The following is a 21,553-nucleotide window of genomic DNA, read 5'->3' as shown; positions in this document are numbered from 1 at the left end:
AGAACAAGCAGGGGAGGGGCAGGGAGAGGGAGAGGGAGAGAATCTCAAGCAGGCTCTCAGCTATCAGGGCAGAGCCCAATGTGGGGCTTGAGCTCATGAACCATGAGATCATGACCTGGGCCAAAATCAAGAGTCATAGGCTTAACTGACTGAGCCACCCAGGCATCCTTGAAATGATCCAATTCTGATGCAAGTATAATACATTGAAAATTCAAAATTTAACATGGCATTGGTATATGAAATAAAGCTCAAAAAGAACATGTTCTAACGTGTAGAGGTTTATAGTATAAAGTACTATATATTATGCAACCAATTCTAAATGGTTCATACTGTAGATATATGCAAGAATTCTAAATTTATTAAGAAAATCTTGTGAGATTAGTCTGAGACAAATACATATTACCAATAAAGTGCTCAATTACATAATCACTATACTGTATAGTATTCAATCATTTAAACTTTTAAAAAGAAAGCAAATAATTAACCCTCAGGAAATTAACAATAGAAAAGATCTTTAAAATGTTAAGGTCATGAAAAATATATGGACTAAAAGTCAGACATGTGAAGTGAAACTTTAACATGCAATCTCAAGAATACAGTTTTCAAAGTGGCTTATGTTAAAATTAAATCATTTGTCACTCAAATTGTAAATCAACCTAAATACAGTGACATTTTAAACTATAAGGATAAATGTGAACTAAACACTATACTGAAAATTAACATTAAGTCACTGGTTTATTATGTAATACTATGTTATTATTTAATTGTTCTTTGCCTTAGATTTCACTCATAAATATCCAAACAGTTTCTGAAAAGTCTTATGAGAAATAATCATAGATTCTTCCATCACAAGGCCTATGACAGTGACAACTTTATTAGGGGAAAACCAGAAACAAATTGAATGTCTTTCAAAAAGGAACTGTTTAAAGAAATCATGGTATATCCACATGATAGAACAATATGTATCTATGAAAAATGATGCTATAGAAGAACATTTAAAAGTGGAAAATAATATTTGCATATTAAAAAGGTGGTTATAAATGCATTATCCCATTAAAAAGAAAACAAAAAATATATATACTAACAAAAAAAGCCCCACCAAAATATTAACAGTGGTTATCACTAATTACTAGCATTACAAGTAATGATTTTTACTTTCTTCTCTGTACTTGTCTGTACTTTCCAAATCGTCTACCACAGATATATATTATTTTGGTATTCAAATAAAAAGTTACTGAAAAAGATGCACGATACTAACTTCAGATGGTCTGTAATGAGGGCCTGGAATAACAAAATAATTTTACATTGTGAGATTTCACTGTTTCATTGTGAGATTACACTGTAAAATATGACCTCTTCTGCTACTACATTTATTTAAAAAGGCAGCAACATTTCCTTCAATCCCTTTCATCTTTAAGAACAATGAGATGGCCAGAGGAAAAAAGAATAAAGAGAAGCAACTGACACAGATAACACTGGATAACCAGCCTCTGCAGAATTTCAAGTGAACTGTAAATGAAACTTCATCTACAGTGAAGAGTCAGAATGATCAACAGGCAATCCAAATTACCTTAAAAAGCACTATCACGGGACTGCTTGATATCCAAAGTTTAGGTCTTTGGACACACTTATTTTCAAAGATACCTCAGAGTGTATTAGGAAAAAAAACTATCTCACATGTTTAAGAAGTTGAATGCATTAGGGGCATCTGCATTAGGGGTTCAGTCGATTAAGCACCTGACTCTTGATTTCAGCCCAAGTCATGATCTCATGGTTCGTATTTTGAGTCCCGCCGCCACCCTGTCAGGTTCTGTGCTGACAGTGTGGAGCCTGCTTGGGATTCTCTCTCTCTCTCCCTCTCTCTATACCCCCTGCCCCCACTCACGCTCATTCTGTCAAAAAAAAAAAAAAAAAAAAAAAAAAGAAAGAAAAAAGAAAAAAAAAAGCTGAAGGAATTAAAATTATGAACGTAACATTTAAAAGACATTATTTTCTCAAAGAGTTCATGATACACTTATTTTAATCTAAGGTTGTTTTAATTCTGGCAAAACTGGCATGTTTCTCCACTAACTCTCAAAGCCCTCAACAGAAAATCAATAATGTGTTTTAATCTTAAAAAAAAAAAAGAAAGGAAAGAGAAAAAACTCAAAAAAACTACAGTAAAAATGGTTTGCAAGAAAGACCTTGTGACAATCAGTTAGCAAATCCCAGGCTCAACTTCTAACTGGTTCTAGTAACTTTTTCTCAAAAGCAGCATTTTGTGGTAAAAAAAGACCCTTGGATTAGGACACATTAAACTAGATTCTGGTTCCCCGCTCTGCTAATACTATCAAAGCTATGACCCAAGCAAAGTCATGTACTATCTAAAACTGTATGACTATTTCTGTATCATATAATAAGTAGATTGAAAATGATGGACCTCTGAGATTTCCTTTAGCTCTACAAAACTATGATTCAAAGACGAAAAGTATGCCTCATTAAATGACTACTTAACTTGAAGATTAGGAAAGTGGGCTCCCTTACAAGGACCCTCAAGTAGAATAGCTCCAATTCAGGAAGCGCTGATGCTAATCTAGGTTTTTATTCATTCTGTGTGGAAAGAAACTCATTTGCCCAGCTTCCAGGTGGATATCAGTCCTTATGGGTCTGTCCTTTTGGAGACAAACAATAAGGCCACACAATCTGTGAGAGGCCATCTGAAGGCATTCCGCCTTGGAAAAAAAAAGACAGATCTAGAACAGAGCATGAGGTACTGAAAAGCAAATCTTAGATTTAAATAGTGAGACAAGGTTTTTTGGGTTTTGTTTTGTTTTGTTGAGAGAGAGAGAGAGAGAGAGAGAGGGAGGGAGGGAGGGAGGGAGAGAGAGAGAGAGAGAGAGAGAGAGAGAGAGAGAGAGAGAGAGAGAGACACGAGTGCACGCACAGGGCAGGGGCAAAGGGAGAGGGAGTAAAAGAATCTTAAAGCAGGCTACGTGCCCATGAGTGAGATTGTAACCTGAGGCAAAATCAAAAGTTGGACACTTAACAAGCTGAGCTACCTAGGCACCCCAAAACAGTAGACAATTCCAGTGAGGTGAAAAGAAGTCTTATGCCACAGTTATGGGCCATGAGGGCAGACTATAGTCTTCCAAAAAACAACCAGGTAAGTGAGACACATGGAACAGAAAAAAGTATCTTGAAGCTTTTGATAAGATCTTGTTCAACTTTACAACCTGGATTCAGCCCTGCTACAATCTGTGTCCATGTTAGGTCGAATTTGAGAAGGAGAGAGATGTGTGTCCCCTGAATCCAGCAATGATCGCAAGAAGTCCAGAACTGAGATCATGATGTTCAAACACCCACCTTACATGAAGATTTTCCCTCTTCTGCTCAAGACTGGATAAGGGTGTTATTTCATGAAGGGAAGTCTACACAGATTCTCTCCAGGTCTTTGTTTTGTTTTGTTTAAGTATGAAATTTATTGTCAAATTGGTTTCCATACAACACCCAGTGCTCATCTCAAAGGTGCCCTCCTCAATACCCATCACCCACCCTCCCCTCCCTCCCACCCTCCATCAACCCTCAGTTTGTTCTCAGTTTTAAGAGTCTCTTTGAATGAATAGTTATAATGACAATCCTCACGGGATCCCTGAGGATCCCATAGCCATCCCTGAACTCTACACCAAAAGCCTAAAATAAAGTAGGCATGAGAGGCCAAGTTGAAAGGAAGGGATGAATTCACCAATACTGGCTTTTCCTCTTTGAATATGATGTTTGATATTGAGACCAAGAACAGGTCCAAAGAACAAGAACCTTTCTCTCGTCACTATCAGCAGCTTTTTTAATTAATAGACTTATTTTTAGAGCAGCTTTAGGTTTACAGAAAAATTGAGCACATTACCCCATTTTTCCCCAATTATTACCATCTTGCCTTAGGATGGTACATTTGATGATCCAATATTGATACATTATTAAGTAAAGTTTGTAGCTTACATTAGCGTTCACTATATGGCTGGTATAATAATTGTATCCACCATACAATATAATAATTGTATCCACCATACAATAGCAGAAAATAAAATTTTATTGCCCTAAAAATCTGCCTTCAGCTTTTAAGAATTCATGTATATCATCCCCAAATTTATCAGAAATCAAATAAAAAACATGTAGCTAGTCTCTAATGATAAGCTACTCCAGGCTCTACCAAATTTCAATGTCATTTTATGCTATAGCTCATGAATCATGTGATCCTCATTTAAAAATATATTCACAACCCAAGACACTGACTGCATATAAACAGCCTGTTGGATTCTCTATCATATATCATAAGACCTGAGCAGAAATATTAGTAGTCCTTAAACATGCTCATTTTTGTGCTTGTATTGCACAAACTGTGCTCTCCCCTTGGCCCCACAGGCTTCTCTTCCATATCATTATCACTTTATTTATAAAGTTCTGGAAATGTTGCTCTCCTACTTGCTTTACTACATATGTATTTACAATGCCTTTCAAGCTGGGTTATAAAAATTACAAACTACCAGTAGGTGCCACTGTCTAGCAAATGATGTTACTGATCACTTGGGCAATTCAGGGTTTCCAGCTAAATACAAAGCTGTCACTCCTTAAACAGATAACTGAAATGTATCCTTGTACTAAGTCGAGTGCATGTCTTCCACTTTAGTTCCACAAACATGACAGCACACTCAGTAAACTGTTTTTAAAAAGGTACAGATATACTCTTCCTCATAAAATCATGTACATGGTTCTTGTCCGATGAGAATTCATATTTGATAAATTCTAAAGAAAACATATTTCTTTTATCCATTTTTGGCTAGCTATATAAATAAACAGCATCTCATTTCCATATCTGTTGGTCACTACTTTAATTTTGAAAGCTTTTATGTACAGCACAGACCATGTATTTAAATAAGATGCCAGGATTTTAGCCTATCACCAGTATTAACAATTGTGGGATATAAACTAATTGATACACCTACCAGCTCAGGTATCAAGTCTTTGGTATATAGAAAGAATTAAAATAACCCCAGACACTTTTTTTAAAGAAGAACAAATAAGGTTGTCAGAAACTAGACTAAGATTTTAACCAGAACAAACTTCATGTGTCTTAATATTATGTTTGTAAAAGCATATAGGAAAGCAGTGTGAAAAATCATCTCCATATCAAGTGGCATATTAAGAGCACCAAAATAATATCTGTTTTGAGTAGCTGCAAAGCTTATGCAAGCATTTGTCAACAAGATTTTCTCCAAGCAGTAAATGTAAAAGCTCTTCAACTTAAAAAGGGGGGAAAGGGTAGACACTTAAGGTATCCTACACAAATAAATGCAATGCCGTACTACTTGTCAAAACTTAAAATGCATATACCCTTTGAGTCTTGGAAGTTTCATTCCCAGGATTATACTCATATACTCATACATGTACAAGATAAATTGCACACAGGTACTGTCACCACATTATTAGTTATAATGGCAAAAGATCAGAAGCAACCCAAATGCCCATCAAGAGGCAACAGGTTAAATAAATTATGGTACACCCCTAAGACAGACATTATTGTGTTTTAATTCAGCCACTAAAAGTGATACAGCAGTCACATAAGACCACATATTGTATGATTTCATTTATATGAACTGTATCAGAATAGGGAACTCTACAGAGACAGAAAGTGGGTTATTAGTGGTTGCTAGAAGCTGGGGAGATTGGAGGGAAATGGGGAGTGAATGCTAACGGCTACAGGTTTCTTTTGGGATGATGAAAATGTTCTAAAATGTATTGTGGTGATGATAGAACAATTCTTTGACTATACTAAAACCACTGAAGTGCACACTTTAAATGGGTGAACTGCATGACATATGAGTTATACTTCCATGAAGCTGAGATTTTAAAAATGTAAAGCAATTCTATATAGAATAATATGGAATCAACTCCAAGATACACTACTGCACTATGAATAAAACCAAGGTACAGAACTCTACAAACAGCATGATACAATTTGTGTTTTCTTTTTATATATATATTTATATATTCACAAATTGTATATTCACATAAATAAATACAGATTTATATTTTTATATATTATATGTATTTATACACACACACATACTTTATTGGGTTGTGTGTAAAATACTGAAGACTCTAGTTAACTCTAGTGGTTGCTTTTGAGAAAAGAAACTAGATGATTAGAGAAGACTCACTTTTCAATCTATGCCTTTTTATACTTTTGAATTTTGTACCATGTTTGTGTTATCTACTGAAAACACGTTTTTAAAGTTATGTACCCATTATAGTTTCAATTTATCAAATATTGTTTCTCATATTCAGTATTTTCTAATCAGTGAGATTTATCCATGATGAGAAATTTATTTTATATTTGAATACCAAAGCTTAGTAACTAACTGATCTTTAAAAAGTCAATAATATTAGGCAGGGATTAATGGCCTAATTTATTATTTTCCCTTTCTTGCTTTTTCTGTTATGATTTGCTTCTTAATTGTTTTCCTTAACTGGAAACTCCATTTGAAGGTGACCAGGAAAACTGACATAAGAAGAAACATATTTGTTAATTCTGAGGTTTGTCAGTTCTATTAAAAGACATGACAAATCTGGTTGAAATTACTACCCAAAATAAATAAATAATCCATAGAATCAATTTAATTCTTCTACTTCCACTTACACTTCACTTCTGACCAATAAACATATTCAGACTATGAATCCTGCTAAATATGTATCCCCAACATAAGAAAGGTCACCCTATGAAATGGCCACATTTTTAGCAATAAGGTTTTTTTTCTGTAGTACAAATTGGCACTGGAAAGTAAAATCTTTAGGAAAGGCTATACAAACACACTTCCATTAACACTCATAAAACTTCCCTTTGTATACAAACTGGATTCCCACTATTTAGTCTGTTGCCTTGACGACTGATTCACTTTGACAAAATTAAGCATTCCTTCTTCAGTGTTTCCATAGCATCATATATATATATATGTTCCTCTACTTTATATTCATCATACGGCATTGTAATTATTTGTTTACATGTCAGTCTTTGTCACTGTACTTAGCTCCTTGTAGCAGAAATATCTTACTCATTTTTTTTTATAAGTTTGGAACCCTTGCATATAGGAGACACTTCAGGAAATCTGCTGAGTTATTATTATGAGTTAGAAACACTTGCATTACCCTTAAATCATTCAACTTTTAGATCATCATGAACTAGAACTAACTCTTCACCACCCACACTACTGCAATCCCTAAAGGAGGGAAGCAAATACATACATCCCAAATCTCAAGTAATCGAGAATCAAGTAATTCTGTACATGGTTTAACTAAGCTAACACAAAAATCAACCAGGTTACATAAGCATACACAAACAGAAAGCAGTGTCAAAATGACTACAGGTTTTAGTTTATTTTCTTTTCTTTCCTCCCCTGCCCCCCCAAAATGGCTGTATCGAAACCACAGTCATTTATCAAATGTTCATTGAGATGAAGTCACATTACAGAGCACAAGGGTTATCAGGACATTTTGACAATTCCCTGATCCCTGCTAGTTCAGCATCACTGACAAATAAAACACCAATTCCAAAATACAAGCTGGAGTCATTAGTGACTTGAAATGGAAAAGTGGCAAAGATCTACTCCAACCTAACACTCTCAAACAACCAACCAATGAACCAAAATGTCTTTTCTCATATAGATAATCAATTCTTCAATACCTACAGTAAGCTAGGACAAAGATCCCATGGATAACTGGCACAGGTATACAAAAACAATCATTTTATCCAAAAGCCAAGGAAATATCTATGCGAAGCTTCTATCACACCAAACAGTGATAATGTAGATTTGAGTTTTAGCACCTTTTTATCACCCTCTTTACTAATCCAGGTAATTTGTGTATGTTTTTGGTTTTTTTATATCCATTTGGTCCAAGGATAGTTTACACTTTTTACAATAATGCCATGGTCTCATGTCCTTGGTAAGTTAAAACTTCTGTCTGTACTACCTACGATCTCCTGAACTGACAAATCACAAAGAACCAAGCTCTCCATTCTGCACCTCCAGTGAACAGCATTGCCACATAATTCACATGAGAACTAACAGCTTGTTAACCAATCTGCTGAAATAATGGACTTGTCAAAATCTTTTTTTAAAAAGATTAAACATCAACTTTGTACAGCTCTTATTTTTTAATTCATTTTGTTATTTTCAAATTTGTACATTTAAATGGTTCTAACTTCCAGATAAAATGATTTTTGATGTTATTGTGAGACTTCTTCATATTTTTGGGATACTGAACTGTAATGTTTTCTTAAAACTAGAGTCTATTTTGTTATACTGTCTGCTTATAAATTTATGGAATCCCAGATACTTGATGCAGCATCCATAATTTTCATTTTTGGATTTCTAGCTGGATTAGTACTAATTTTATACATGTTTAACTGGTCTGTACACTTTGGGATGGTACTTGAGGAAGGTTTCTAATCTTAAAGTCATTGTAATTAATACTTACCTATTCAACATTTCTGGCCCTATTTTGGCTGAAGAGTGACATATAGTTATGACCATTTTGCAGTTCATGTTTAGGAACTTAATATGTTTTTATGTAGGTATTCCAACTGCTTCTATTATCCTGTGAACTAAACACACTGCATAGCACTGAGTCTTCTGATAGATGCTTATATGCTGCTTTGTTTCAGTCCCCTCTGGGAGGCCTGTAACATCTGTAGATCAGAACAGAGACCAGAATCTATAATATGGTCCATTTCTCAAACTGAGCAACTAAACCACTTCAAGATAAGCTTTGGCAAAAGTTTTCTCTTATAACTCTGTGCTCGCATTTGGTATTGTGAAAGTTGGCTTTATAATTATCTTGAAGATTATATCAACACACTGACACTTCATCCCTCTTTCCCTTTCCATCTTACAGATTATTTAGCATAATGTGGAAATTTAAATTGGAGGAAATTTTTAAAAGGGACTTAAGTGATCTGTAGAATGCTTTTGTTCATGAGTACAGATGGCTATTGAATAGAACTTGTTTAAAATCTCAGGCAATTAACTTGAAGACCAAGAAACCAGATGTAAATTGTATATTTGAATTTATATTTTAAACCCTTAGCATAAGTTAAGAATTGGAAAATTTGTTTTGCCTTTACCAGACTACATTAATTCTAATCACTGTTTTAATATTTCCCAATTACCTGTAACTGACAGACCAAGTTAATTGGCTTTGCATCCCATTTAATCCACCAGTATTTTCAAGCCATGAGGAATGCCCAAAGTCAGCACATTAAAAGAAACAGGTGCACAATAATGTTCTACTTGTTTTCTTGAGAAGTCTCTGATTTCTGTGTACTTAGCCCAAATCAAACTTGCTTTGTCTTACAAGTGAATTGCATCTCTGCTGGCTTGGTTTTTCCTACATATTTAACAAAAAGACAAGTGTTTCTGATAGATTTCCTACAGAAGGCTAGCTCTATTGTAAGTTTCCCACTGTGACTTCTACTATTTTGAAAATTATTAAAAAGCCACATCTATTAAACAGTCATCTTCATTGTTGGCCACTTCAACATATGTCTGATGTTAGGAACCTTAGTTCCTCTAAGCAGTGCCTCATGCATATGTAATAGTACTTTCTGGTGCCAGGTTATTCACATTCTCATTTCTGTTACCATGTCCTACCACTTTCCTCCTCCCATGCCATTGCACAATGAGCCTCGGAGCCCCCATCCATTCATTAAGGAAACAACCACAAATAAAATTGCTGTTAAAATCTTGCTACTTCATAGACTGACTTCAAAAAGGATGTTTCTTCCCTGAGTCTGTGTAAGTATCTTTTTACCCTTCAAGTTTTTCTTTGTTTTGAAACTCTAACATGAATCCTGGGTAGTTCTCTGGGGTACAACGAAGTCCAGCGAAGAGCATCTTGTCTATTTTGAAAACAAACATGTGATCCCTAGCAATTCTTTTTCTGTCTGAATATTGACTTTCTAGAGAAATTACTATGTCAGTACATGACTGCTTGATTAAATGTGCAAATGACATCACATATGCATCCTTGTTTGATTATTCCTTCTGGTTTGTACTTTTATTAAAAGCATATTATAGACCTATTCAAATATTTTAAATATAAATAAGTATTGTTCCCATAAGATAACTTAAGAAACATATTTAGGTAATAGATGCATTACTTGGAAAGTTCTGCTTTGACACTGACAAAGTCTAAATTAACTAGCAAATGTATGCCAATGAGCAATAAATCAATGGAATATTCCAAGAAGAGAGAGGACACTTAAAATGGAAATAGTTCTCCAATAGTATACCATTTTGAATTGTCCAACTAGTGGATATGTTACCAATACTCACCCCCTACCTACCTTGAAATTCTTAACATTCAGCTCTTAAGAGTTCTTAATTTATAACTGATTTTTAAATGAGAAGTTTCTCTTGTGGTTTCAGTTTGAGAGTAATCATTTATTTAAAAATGCAATGTGGTTTATGCAAGCAAACTGGCATTACTCTTGGTCTCCTTCTTGAAGGTGGCGCACAGACTGGCAGTGTGGCCAGATGTAGCCATTTAAGTCCTGTCAAGATATAGTCATACCCTCACAAATTTCACTACCCAAGTATTTAATGAGGAGCCTCGGTGGCTCAGTTGGTTAAGTATTAGACTACTGATATGGGCTCAAGTTGTGATCTCAGAGTCATGGGATCAAGTCCCAAATCGGGCTCTGTGCTTAGTGGAGACCACTTGGGATTCTCTCTCTCCCTCTCTCTCTGCCCCTCCCCTGCACTCATGCATGCGTGTGCGCTCTCTCTCTTGCAGAATGAATAAATAAACCTTAAAAAAAAAAAGAATTTATTAATAGTGAAGAGTCCATGCTCCTATTCTGATACTCTCTCAGAAGTGCCTGATGATGCTGATGTACTTACAAACACAGGAACAATCTTTGCTATTACTGTACAAAGCCATAAGTATACATAAATTACGTTTAAAAAGAAAAACATAAAACTGGCACTATTTGAAGATGACATGATCTATATAATATATATAAATCTTGAGGAGTCCACCAAAACCTACTAGAAGTAATAAATGAATTCAGTAAAGTTGCAGGATGCAAAACCAATACAGGAATGTGTTGCAATTCTATACACTAATAATGAACCAGCAGAAAGAGAAATTTAAAAAACAATCCCATTTACAATTATACCAAAAAGAATAAAATACTAAGGAATAAACTTAACCAAGGAGGTAAAAGACCTACACTCTGAACCCTATAAGACACTGATGAAAGAAACTGAAAATGCCACAAATAAATATAAAGATATTCCATGTTCATGGACTGCAAAAATTAATATTGTTAAAATGTCCATACTACCCAAAGCAATCAACAGATTCAGTGTGATCCCCATCAAAATACCAATAGTAATTTTTGACAGAACTAGGGACAAAGAATCCTAAAATTTATAAGGAATCACAAAAGACCCCAAATAGCCAAAACAATCTTGAGAAAGAAGGACAAAGCTGGAGGTAATACAATCCCAGATTTTATACTATATTATAAAGCTACAGTATTCAAAGCAGTATGGTACTGGCACAAAAACAGACACATAGATCAATGGCACAGAATGGAGAGCCCAGAAATAAACCCATTCTTACATTGTCAATTAATCTGTGCAGAGGTGAAAAGAATATACGATGAAGAAAAGACAGTCTCTTCAGTAAATTGTGTTAACTGGACAGCTACATGCAAAAGAATGAAACTGGCCCACTTTCTTACACAATACATAAAAATAAACTCAAAATAGATTAAAGATCTATATGTGACATCTGAATCCATAAAATTCTAAAAAAAAAAAAAAAAAGAAAAGAAAAGAAAAAAGAAAAGCCAGACAGTAACATCTTGGACATTCACCTTAGCAATATTTTTCTGGATCTGTCTCCTCAGCCAAGGGAAACAAAAGCAAAAATAAACTATTAGGACTACATCAAATTAAAAAGCTTTTCCACAGGAAAAAATTATCAACAAAACCAAAGGCAACCTACTAAATGGGAGAAGATATTTGCAAATGATATATCCAACAAGGAATTAATATCCAAAATATATGAACAACTTCTACAACTCAACACCAAAAAACCACAAATAGCCCCATTAAAAAATGAGCAGAGGACTTGATTCAACGTTTTTCCAAAGAATACACACAGATGGCCAACAGACACATAAAAAGATGCTCAACATCAATAATCATCAAGGAGATGCAAATTAAAACCACAAGGAGATATCACTTTATACCTTCAGAATGACTAGTATCAAAAAGACAAGAAATAACAAGTATTGGCAAGGATGTGAAGAAAAGGAAACCATTGAGCACTGTTGGTGGGAAGGCACAGCCACTATAGAAAACAGCATGGAGGTTCCTCAAAAAATTAAAAACAGAAATACCATATGAGCCAGTAATTCCACTTCTGGATATCTACACAGAGAAAACAAAAATACTAATTCATAAAAATATATGCCCCCCCTGTTTAATCTACTATTATTTACAATAGCCAAGAAATGGAAAAAACCTAAATGTGCAACCATGATGGATAAATGGATAAAGGTGTGATACACACACACACACATACACACACACACACACACACACACACGGAATATTACTCAATCATAAAAAAGAATGAAATCTTGCCATTGGTAACAACATAGACAGACCTAGAGGGTATTATGCTAAGTGAATAAGAGAGAGAAAAAGACAAATAGCATGATTTCACTTGTGTGTGGAATCTAAAAAAGAAAACAAACAAAACCAGAAACAGACTCATAAATACAGAGAACTGATGGCTGCCAGAGGGGAGGAAGATGAAGGGATGGGCAAAATAGGTGAAGAGGGTTAAAAGGTACAAGCTTCCAATTATAAAATAAATAAGTCACAGCGATGGAAAGTAGAATATAGAGAATATAGTCAGTAATATTGTAAAAACTTTGCATACTGACAGATGAAAGCTACACCTATCATGGTGAACATTTTATAATATACATCATTTTTTAATCACTATGTTGTACATCTGAAACTAACATAATGGCGTATATCAACTATGCTTCAATTTTTTTTAAAAAAAAGAAAAAAGTGTTCACTGACCTGGTGCGACCACATTCACTCTAATTTTCTTTCTTGCTACTTCTTTAGCAAGAGCACGTGAAAACCCAACTAATCCTCCTTTACTGGCGCTGTACACAGACTGGCCAGAATTGCCTTTTAAACCAGTAATACTTCCTAGAAAAAATAAAATGAAAGCAAATTCAAACCAATTAATGGATTACTTGAATATTTAGATAATCTTACAGGAAACAAACAAAGGCACAAAGCATTTTACCTTGTCCTTTGCTAAAATTAGGAATTCTAACCAGCATCATTTGAGTGGTAAGACTTAGGGTTGGAATCTGCTCCAGATACAAACAGAAAACAGGTTCTGAAAGAAGCTTACATAAAACTTCTTATGTCAGGCAAGGGCTTGAGAACTGATCCATTAAGTGAAAGAAACCCAATCTCATCTCTTAGTAGGTGAGACATGGTGAAAATCCTACAGTATTTTTAAAGGCTTCCAGTAGGAAGAGGTTAAAACCAGAAAAAGTCAGACAAAGGCAGATTAATTTTATGATTCTACAACACAGATTAAGGACATATTCATTTCCAACTAAAAAAGATAGTTCATCTGAAGATAAATCTCACTAAGTTTGAACTACCATCAATCTAAATTAACTAAGGTTCATTATAAGCTCTTTGTAAAACTGCAATTTAGTTATCTTCAGTGATGTATTATAGCTAGTACTGCCTACTAAAGATTCTTGGGTGGTCTCATTTATACGAATATGAAAGAATAATTTATAATTCAAATATCAACCGTATGCAAATAAATTCTGGTAAAACAGAAGTGGGGAAACAATTTTCTGCACCAGTGACCTGTATTTATGATATAAAAATTAATCAAGAACTTCACAAAACTTTTGAAAAAGTAATTTTATTTTAGGAAAAGAAAAACACCCCAAACACTTTTTATATTAATATATCTACATTATATATTACATGCCAGTTAATGACAGATGAAAAGAACTGTGAAGCACAGAAAGAGAGAAAAGAGGGGCACATAGGTGGCTCAGTTAAGCATCCGACTCTTAACTTTAGCTCAGATCATGATCTCACAGTTCGTGAGTCTGAGCCCTGAGTTGGGCTCTGTGCTGACAATGTGGAGCCTGCTTAGGATTCTCTCTCCCCCCCTCCCCCGCCCCTCCCTGGCTTGCTCAAGTGTGCACATTCTCTCTCTCTCTCTCTCTCTCTCTCTCTCTCTCTCTCTCTCTCTCTCTCTCTTTAAAAAAAAAAAAAAAGAAGAAGAAGAAGAAAGAGAGGGAAAAAAACATCAGAGAAAACACAGACAGAGAAATGGGTATTTGGGAGAAAGAGAAATATGGAGAGATACAAAAAAGAAAGAAAAATATAGGCATGGAAGAAAGGCCAAATAGGAAACTTTAGTTCATGCCACACACTATTGTTCATCTAGTGAATAAGTGTTAACTCCTAAATCAATGAACTTTTAGTAGTTTAAAGTAGTCTTTTCTGTAAAAAGATTCTCCTAATTTATTTTCAATTATTATTTACTTTTCGCACAATTCTAAAAGTTTTGCATGTACACGAAGGACTGATGTGGGTTTTTTAAATATATCTAAAAAGGGGATATTTTAGAGTTAAACAAACACCCATATTATCAGGTGATATATACAGGCCAGTATACCAGCTTCTGAGAATCCAAAATCATTACCTGGCTGTGTTACAAGGCAAAGGTCAACTAAATCTTTTACTTTTTAATCATTTACTAATCTTTTTTAAGAAAATCTATTTCTTGCATTTTTAAGGGTAAATGTCAAAAATGTTCTAATTCTTATTAGCACAGTATTCGTGTTTCATCTTCAAAAGAGAAAAACCCTACATTTTGGCTTGGACAGCCATTTCCTATATTAAAAATAGGATCATTTACTCTAATGGAGCAGCATTCCCCTTTTGCAGCCTTTTAAGGTATGACCACTTAAAATTAAAAGGCAGATGATATGCTATTTTCAAATTACCAAACTGAAATAAAATTCTAAGTCATTTTGCGTTTTAAGGTCTATGAACACACCTATGTGGTTTATCTACTACTCCATGGGTCAGATGAACTGAAAACTAGGGGTTAAGTTACAGTCACTCTAAAAAAACTAAAAAGATTATTCACTTAAAACTTCCTCCTAAACCTCCGTACTAGATTTATCAGTGACACACATAACTGCTGTAGGGATCATTTTCTATCCTCCAATACCTAAAATTTTTCAATCTACTTTCCTTATCTGTATTTTAAAAACCAGGTTTCCCATGAAAATCAGGGTGTCCAATTTCTCTTAAAAAGTCAAACAGCTTGGGGCGCCTAGGTGGCTCAGTCAGTTAAGTGTCCAACTTCAGCTCAGGTCATGATTTCACAGTTCGTGAGTTCGAGCCCCAAGTCGGGCTCTGTGCTGACAGCTCAGCCTGGAGCCTGCTTCAGATTCTGTGTGTGTGTGTCTCTCTCTCTCTGGCCCTCCCCCACTTGCTCTGTGTCTTTCTCTCAAAAATAAATAAAAACATTAAAAAAAAATGTTAACATTTTGATCACTAGAAAGATGTGAATCCGTGATTCCCGTTTTACCCACAAATCACCTAATCAAATCCTTTTTCCACAAATAAAAAGACCCATTTCATCCAAGTTTCACACATGTATAAACTCCAAATTAGTCAATTAAATATTTTTATGGCACTATGAGATAAACAATTTCACAGGTGAAGACTTACCTACATTAACAATAGACCCTCTCTGTTGTTGAATCATAGTCTTCAAGGCAGCTTTACAAGTCAGCATGGAACCCAAGAGGTTAGTATGAAGCTGGGATACCATATCTTCAGTTTTTGTTCTTACTAAAAGGCTATCCCTACAAAAAACAGCAGTGGCATATAAATTAAAAACGTGATAAAACAAATTTAAAAAGTCAAGAAGTATATATTTGAGCTAGAAAGTCTACAGAGTCCCATTTTAAATCTGATTTGAGAGGCATTAAAATAAGTGATAAACTAGAAAAGATAACTTAGAAGCTGGCTGAGAGGCGAATATTCCTATCAGCTAAAAGTAGCCAAAAAAGCTTAAATAAACTGAGCAAATCCCATATTATAGTAAGCCTTGTTAGCAAGAAAATTAATATACTATTCTAAGTATTCTGTCCTAAATTCACCTTTTAAAAAGAAAAAAAATCTCTATTTTGATACCATTAAGTTCATGAACTGAAAAAACTTATATAATGGTGACAGAAGTCAGAATAGAGGTTATCTATAAGTATTAACTGGAAAGAAACTAGAGAAAGCCTTCTAGAGTGCTAGAAATGTTCTACAGTTCACTATGAATGTGATTACATGTTAAAATTGATCAAATTGTACCCTTATTGTATATCTCAATATAAAAGGAAGTATAGATAGACCAATTTTTAAAATACATATTTTCTTCCACTTAGAAGTAAAATAAGTTAATATATTTACTCATACCAAAACAATTAGAAAAATACTTAAGTCTGTGACTAACCTGTTAATTCCAGCTGCATTTACCAAGAAATTAACTCGACCTAAATTTTTCTCCATCTTTTCAAATGTATTTTGAACATCACATTCTTTGGCAACATCACAGCTAAATGCCAAATGATCTCCTAAACAACAAAGTTAAATTAGAACTGCTTATAAATTATGACTTGAATTTAAAAATTATTCAATACACATTTGTTAAGCATCTACTAGGACCTACACCTGTGCTAATTTAGAACCTACAGATAAAAGATGATTATGTCATAGATTCCTCTACTCATGGAGTTCAGTCTAATAAAATTGGGATGGAGGTCGGTGGGGAAGTAAACCTTAAAAATATTTCTTCATCAACAAAAAATGGCTCTCTCTCTCTCTCTCTCCCTCTTTCTGCCTCTCCCCCACTCACCCTTTTTCTCTCTCTCAAAATACACATTTTTTTAAAAAATAAATTTATGTCTAATTGTTACAGTTGTGTTTAACTGGTTTCCTGATCCTGAGAATATACCCTAGGGTTTCTCACACTTTTTTTTTTTTTTTTTTTTTTTTTTTTTTACTATGGCACATATATTAGAATAACTATTATTCAAGGCTGACCATTACAAAGCAGGAAGCTGTAAAAAGAAAACAAAATGCAAAAACTAAAAAACACACAAAAAAAATAACTTTTTACTAAAAACAACTGTTACTTCCTTTTAAGTGTCCATTTTTAAAAAATGCGTAAATATCAAAAGAATACACTTCAAAGAAAGCATTCTCTATTTAATAATACATCATTTTAATACTCTAAAATATAGGGGTTTTTGAAAACTAAACAATTCCTTATTTTCTGGCTGACCTTGCCTATTATGTTAACACTAAAATTACACTCTCATTTCTCTGGAAACAGTGTGCAAACCAAACACTTATGGAACACATAATTCAAGGAAATGAAAGGCCCAAAGCATCCTCTGTGACTCACCGTTGGCATTCATCTGAAAACCTGTTGGGTCCACAATAACCCTTGGAAGCTCAACCAACAGTTTTTATCTATTCCAGCAAACACTAATGGCTTGGGATGACCCCATGAGGAAAATCACTTTCTCACTCTCTTGTCAGAATAACATAATGGTAGTAAATATGAGCAGCAAGAAACATTCACTGAATTTCTCCCTGCTCTGTAACTTGTTTTTTGTTTTGCTTTTTTTTTTTTAATTTTTTTAACATTTATTTCATTTTTGAGACAGAGAGAGACAGAGCATGAATGGGGGAGGGTCAGAGAGAGGGAGACACAGAATCTAAAACAGGCTCCAGGCTCTGGGCTGTCAGCACAGAGCCCGACGCCGGGCTTGAACTCACGGACCGCGAGATCATGACCTGAGCCCAAGTCGGCCGCTTAACCGACTGAGCCACCCAGGCGCCCCTGTTTTGCTTCTTTAAAGAGCCTAATATTTTCCCAACCCATGTGCACAATTAGGGTGAACCAATCAGTATTGTTATTTTAAAGGTTACAGCCACCAGATGCATCCCAGGCCTCTAAACTTCCCAATGCCTCCATGATAGTGAATAAGGAGCATTTGTCCGTTCTAGTAAGTAAACAATAGCAGCGTCTTAGCATCTATCCTACATCCTACTTCTCCCTACGATCAAAAGACTTAAGTTTGCAAAATAATGAAAAGTAATTACTAATCCATTATTAATAAACAACAAAAAAAAGAATTCTAAATGCAATAAAAAGGAACCTGGAAGTCTCATTTGTCCATTTGTAAAAACCACCAAAACAATTTAATAACCTATTAAATGCTTATGGAGGTAAAGAGCCAAAACAGGTATATCTCAAAACTAGCTGGTACTAAAAAGAGTTTTGTCTATGAAACACTGTGTATTTGCACGTGGGCCAAAACAGCCCACAGCAAAACTATACAGAGCCTTTCAGGCTTGACACGCCTATTCTTCCTGCCTTAACTCCTCTCCACCCAGCCCAGTCTCCAGGCGGCGCCCGGGACCTCGCGGCACCAGTGAGCCCTTTACCCTACAAAGAAAGTTTGTGTCTCCCTCCTTCCAGACACCAAAACAAAACAGCGACTCACGGTTAGCACTAGCCTCAGGGAGGTGAGTGCTTAATTAATGGGGCCTCACAAGACTGCTAAGTTTCAAAGAAAACCCCAAGTTGTTCTGCCCTTGGCTGCAGGCAGCGTGGCAGGAAACACTGCGGGAAACGGTGATAAGGGGTTCTCCACCCAGTCTGTTGTCCACACTGAGGAAAGGCTGCTACTGAACGCGGGAAGCCAAACAGAGCCTTAATGGCCAGGCCTCGTTTTACGAACGAGGAGACTTTAGGCTCTCGGGCTGCAGCCCCACAAGTGGACAATTCTAGTTTGGTACCTACCGCCGAGGTCACCGGCGGCGGCTTTGGCCAGTTCCAGATTTCTGGCGATGATGGCCAGTCGGTAGCCTTTCTGAGCCATTAACTGGGCCACTGCCCTCCCAATGCCCCGGGAGCCTCCAAAAATAGCACAGACTTTGTCCATCTTGGACCGCGGAGTCGCAAACTCGGAGGAAGGAGGGCTAGGAGTGGCGGCCCCTATCCAGATTCCCTCGGTTTTTTAAGCCACGGGGGCTCCCCCCCAAAAAACCGCCAGACAGCCTCGGAAAAAGCACCGCTTTACGCCTCCTGCCACCGGACTTTAGCCACCCAGAAGGCGGGGGAAGAGGCGCGAAGAGTATGACGTATACGCATCAACGTCAGCTCGCACAGGCCTCCAGGCCCTGCGCCCTACGGGAGACACGGGCGTGAAAGAGCCCGAGCGCAGAGGACTGGCCTATTAGAGTTGCGCTGCATGCTGGGACTTGTAGTCTTCACGCAAGAATGGAAGGGGCAAGGGCGCACTGCTCAGTGGGAAATGTACTCAAAGGAATCAAGGCGGGAGGGTACCTCCATACCCGTTGGGACCTGGCAGTCGGAATTAGAGTTCGGATGACCTGCCATTCCAGTTTGCCTGGAACTAAGGGTTAAGACCCTGGACTTAACATTTTAAAATTAGGAGAGTGCTGTCAACCGAGATAAATTGATTATCTTAGTTAGAACCCAGAATATACATTATTCAGAGTTCCAATGTCTGCCTTTCATCCAGGATTTGTTTTTGGCTAGAGACTAGATGCCCTGCCTATTGAAGAAGTGATCGCCAAGTACCAGAGTCGTGCAAAATCTGTCCCTCCCCAAGTTGCAGACCTCACCCCATCTAGATACTACCCTTCATCTCAAAGGGTGTTGCAAAGGCAGATGCCCCATCAAAAACACCATGTATAGTAGGAACTCAAGAAACGTTAATTGAATGATTGAAAAGTCTTGCAGGATGATGAAACAAGCATGGCTACTGCAAACACAAACAGGTTCCTACAATTTTAAAGAGGATGTGCTGAGTGTGCTGAGAGTTAATTAACTAACAGTCGAGGGTTCCTTAAAAATTATACTGTTAAAAGGAAGCATTTCTTGATACAATTTTAATGCATTAGATGATTCAAAAAGTGGAAGCTTCATGGGCCCTGCTACTAAAAAATACACAACCTGGAACAACAGGACTAACACACACAAAACACTAGCTAGTAGTCGGAAACCATAAAGTGCAAAATGATATTAAAACAAGAGGGCAAAGAAAGAGGACAGAGGGCAATGAAAAAATGCAGGAGTGCATGGAAAAGCTGGATTTGAGGACTGGATGCAGTTTGAATAAAAGGAAAAGAGGAAAAAAACTATAAGCGAATTGACCATTATTTTTAAAATATTTGTATTCCACCTAGATCCAAAAGGGATTTGAAATGGCTTGCAAAAATACACTCTTTAGGATGGCTACTATCAACAACAACAAAAAAGAAAGACAGTAACAAGTGTTAGTGAGGACATGGGAAAATTGGCACTTTTCTACTCTGTTCCTGGGAATGTAAACATTAGCTTTGTAAAACAGCATCCTCCAAAGAATTAAAAATAGAATTACCTGGGCTCCTCGCTAGCTCAGTTGGTAGAGCACGAAACTCTTCATCTCAGGATTGTAAGTTCAAGCTCCAGGTTGGGCATAGAGCCTACTTAAGAAAAATGAATAATAAATAGAATTACCCTATAATCAAACAATTCCATTTCTGGGTATATACCAAAAGAATTAAAGGCAGAAGCAGAATGTCAGAGGGATATTTGTATACCCATTTTCATAGCAGCCATTATTCATAATAGCTAAAAGTTCAAGCATCCCAAATGATCTTCAACAGATGGATGGATAAGCAAAATGTGGTACACATACACGCAATGGAATATTATTCAGGATTAAAAAGGAAAGAAATTCTGCAACATGTGACAACATGGATGAATTTTAAGGATATTATGATAAATGAAATAAGCAAGTTACAAAAACCAAATATTGTATGATTTCACTTATATGAGGTACTTAGAATCATGGAGACAGAAAGAATGGTGATTGACAGAAGCTGGGGGGGGGGGGTTGGATGGAGAGTTATTGTTTAATGAGTATAATGTTTCAGTTTTGTAACATGGAGCATTCTGAAGAGCCATGGTGGTGATGGTTTCATAATATGGGTGTGCTTAATACTACTGAGCTGTACGGTTAAAATGGTTAAGATAGTAAAATTTATGTTGTGTGTATTTTACCACAATTTCTAAAATCGGGGGAAGAAACCTCAGCAATACAAATATTACCATTGACAGCATGAACACAATATGCAGTTTAAGATTTCTTAATGGAGTTTTTTTTGTCCCTAAAGCATACAGCAATATTGTCAAAATACTGTAATTTAAGAGCCCTTTAAACATTTCTTTACTGAAGAGTTATAACACAAACTTGATATCAGGTTATTTATAATTTTTTTAATGTTTATTTATTTATTTTGAGTGTGTGGGGGAGCATGCAGAGAAGGGGCAGAGAGGGAATCCCACGCAGGTT

At 35.9% G+C, this 21,553-nt stretch overlaps 1 protein-coding gene across 4 annotated transcripts in view; it reads right to left on the bottom strand.

Annotated features, from left to right (window-relative positions):
* CBR4 (carbonyl reductase 4) overlaps nucleotides 1-19,345 on the bottom strand; it is a 97,438-nt gene extending 78,093 nt beyond the window's left edge. The window contains exons 1-4 of one of the 4 annotated variants that reach the window (XM_058720937.1): nucleotides 18,991-19,345; nucleotides 16,630-16,750; nucleotides 15,852-15,988; nucleotides 13,137-13,271 (exon numbers count right to left, since the gene is read on the bottom strand). In XM_058720937.1, coding sequence (XP_058576920.1) covers nucleotides 13,137-13,271; nucleotides 15,852-15,988; nucleotides 16,630-16,750; nucleotides 18,991-19,132 — 535 coding nt within the window. In that variant the 5' untranslated portion in view covers nucleotides 19,133-19,345. Of the gene's footprint in view, nucleotides 1-13,136; nucleotides 13,272-15,851; nucleotides 15,989-16,629; nucleotides 16,751-17,583; nucleotides 17,790-18,990 lie in introns of those variants that run through there. The other 3 variants (XM_058720939.1, XM_058720936.1, XM_058720938.1) reach the window with 3 other exon arrangements.
* Nucleotides 19,346-21,553: the final 2,208 nt, after the last annotated feature.

This window comes from Neofelis nebulosa, chromosome 3 (assembly GCF_028018385.1).
Source record: "Neofelis nebulosa isolate mNeoNeb1 chromosome 3, mNeoNeb1.pri, whole genome shotgun sequence".
In the NCBI taxonomy this organism is placed as follows: Eukaryota; Metazoa; Chordata; class Mammalia; order Carnivora; family Felidae; genus Neofelis; species Neofelis nebulosa.
This window is presented reverse-complemented; position numbering and strand designations above follow the sequence as displayed.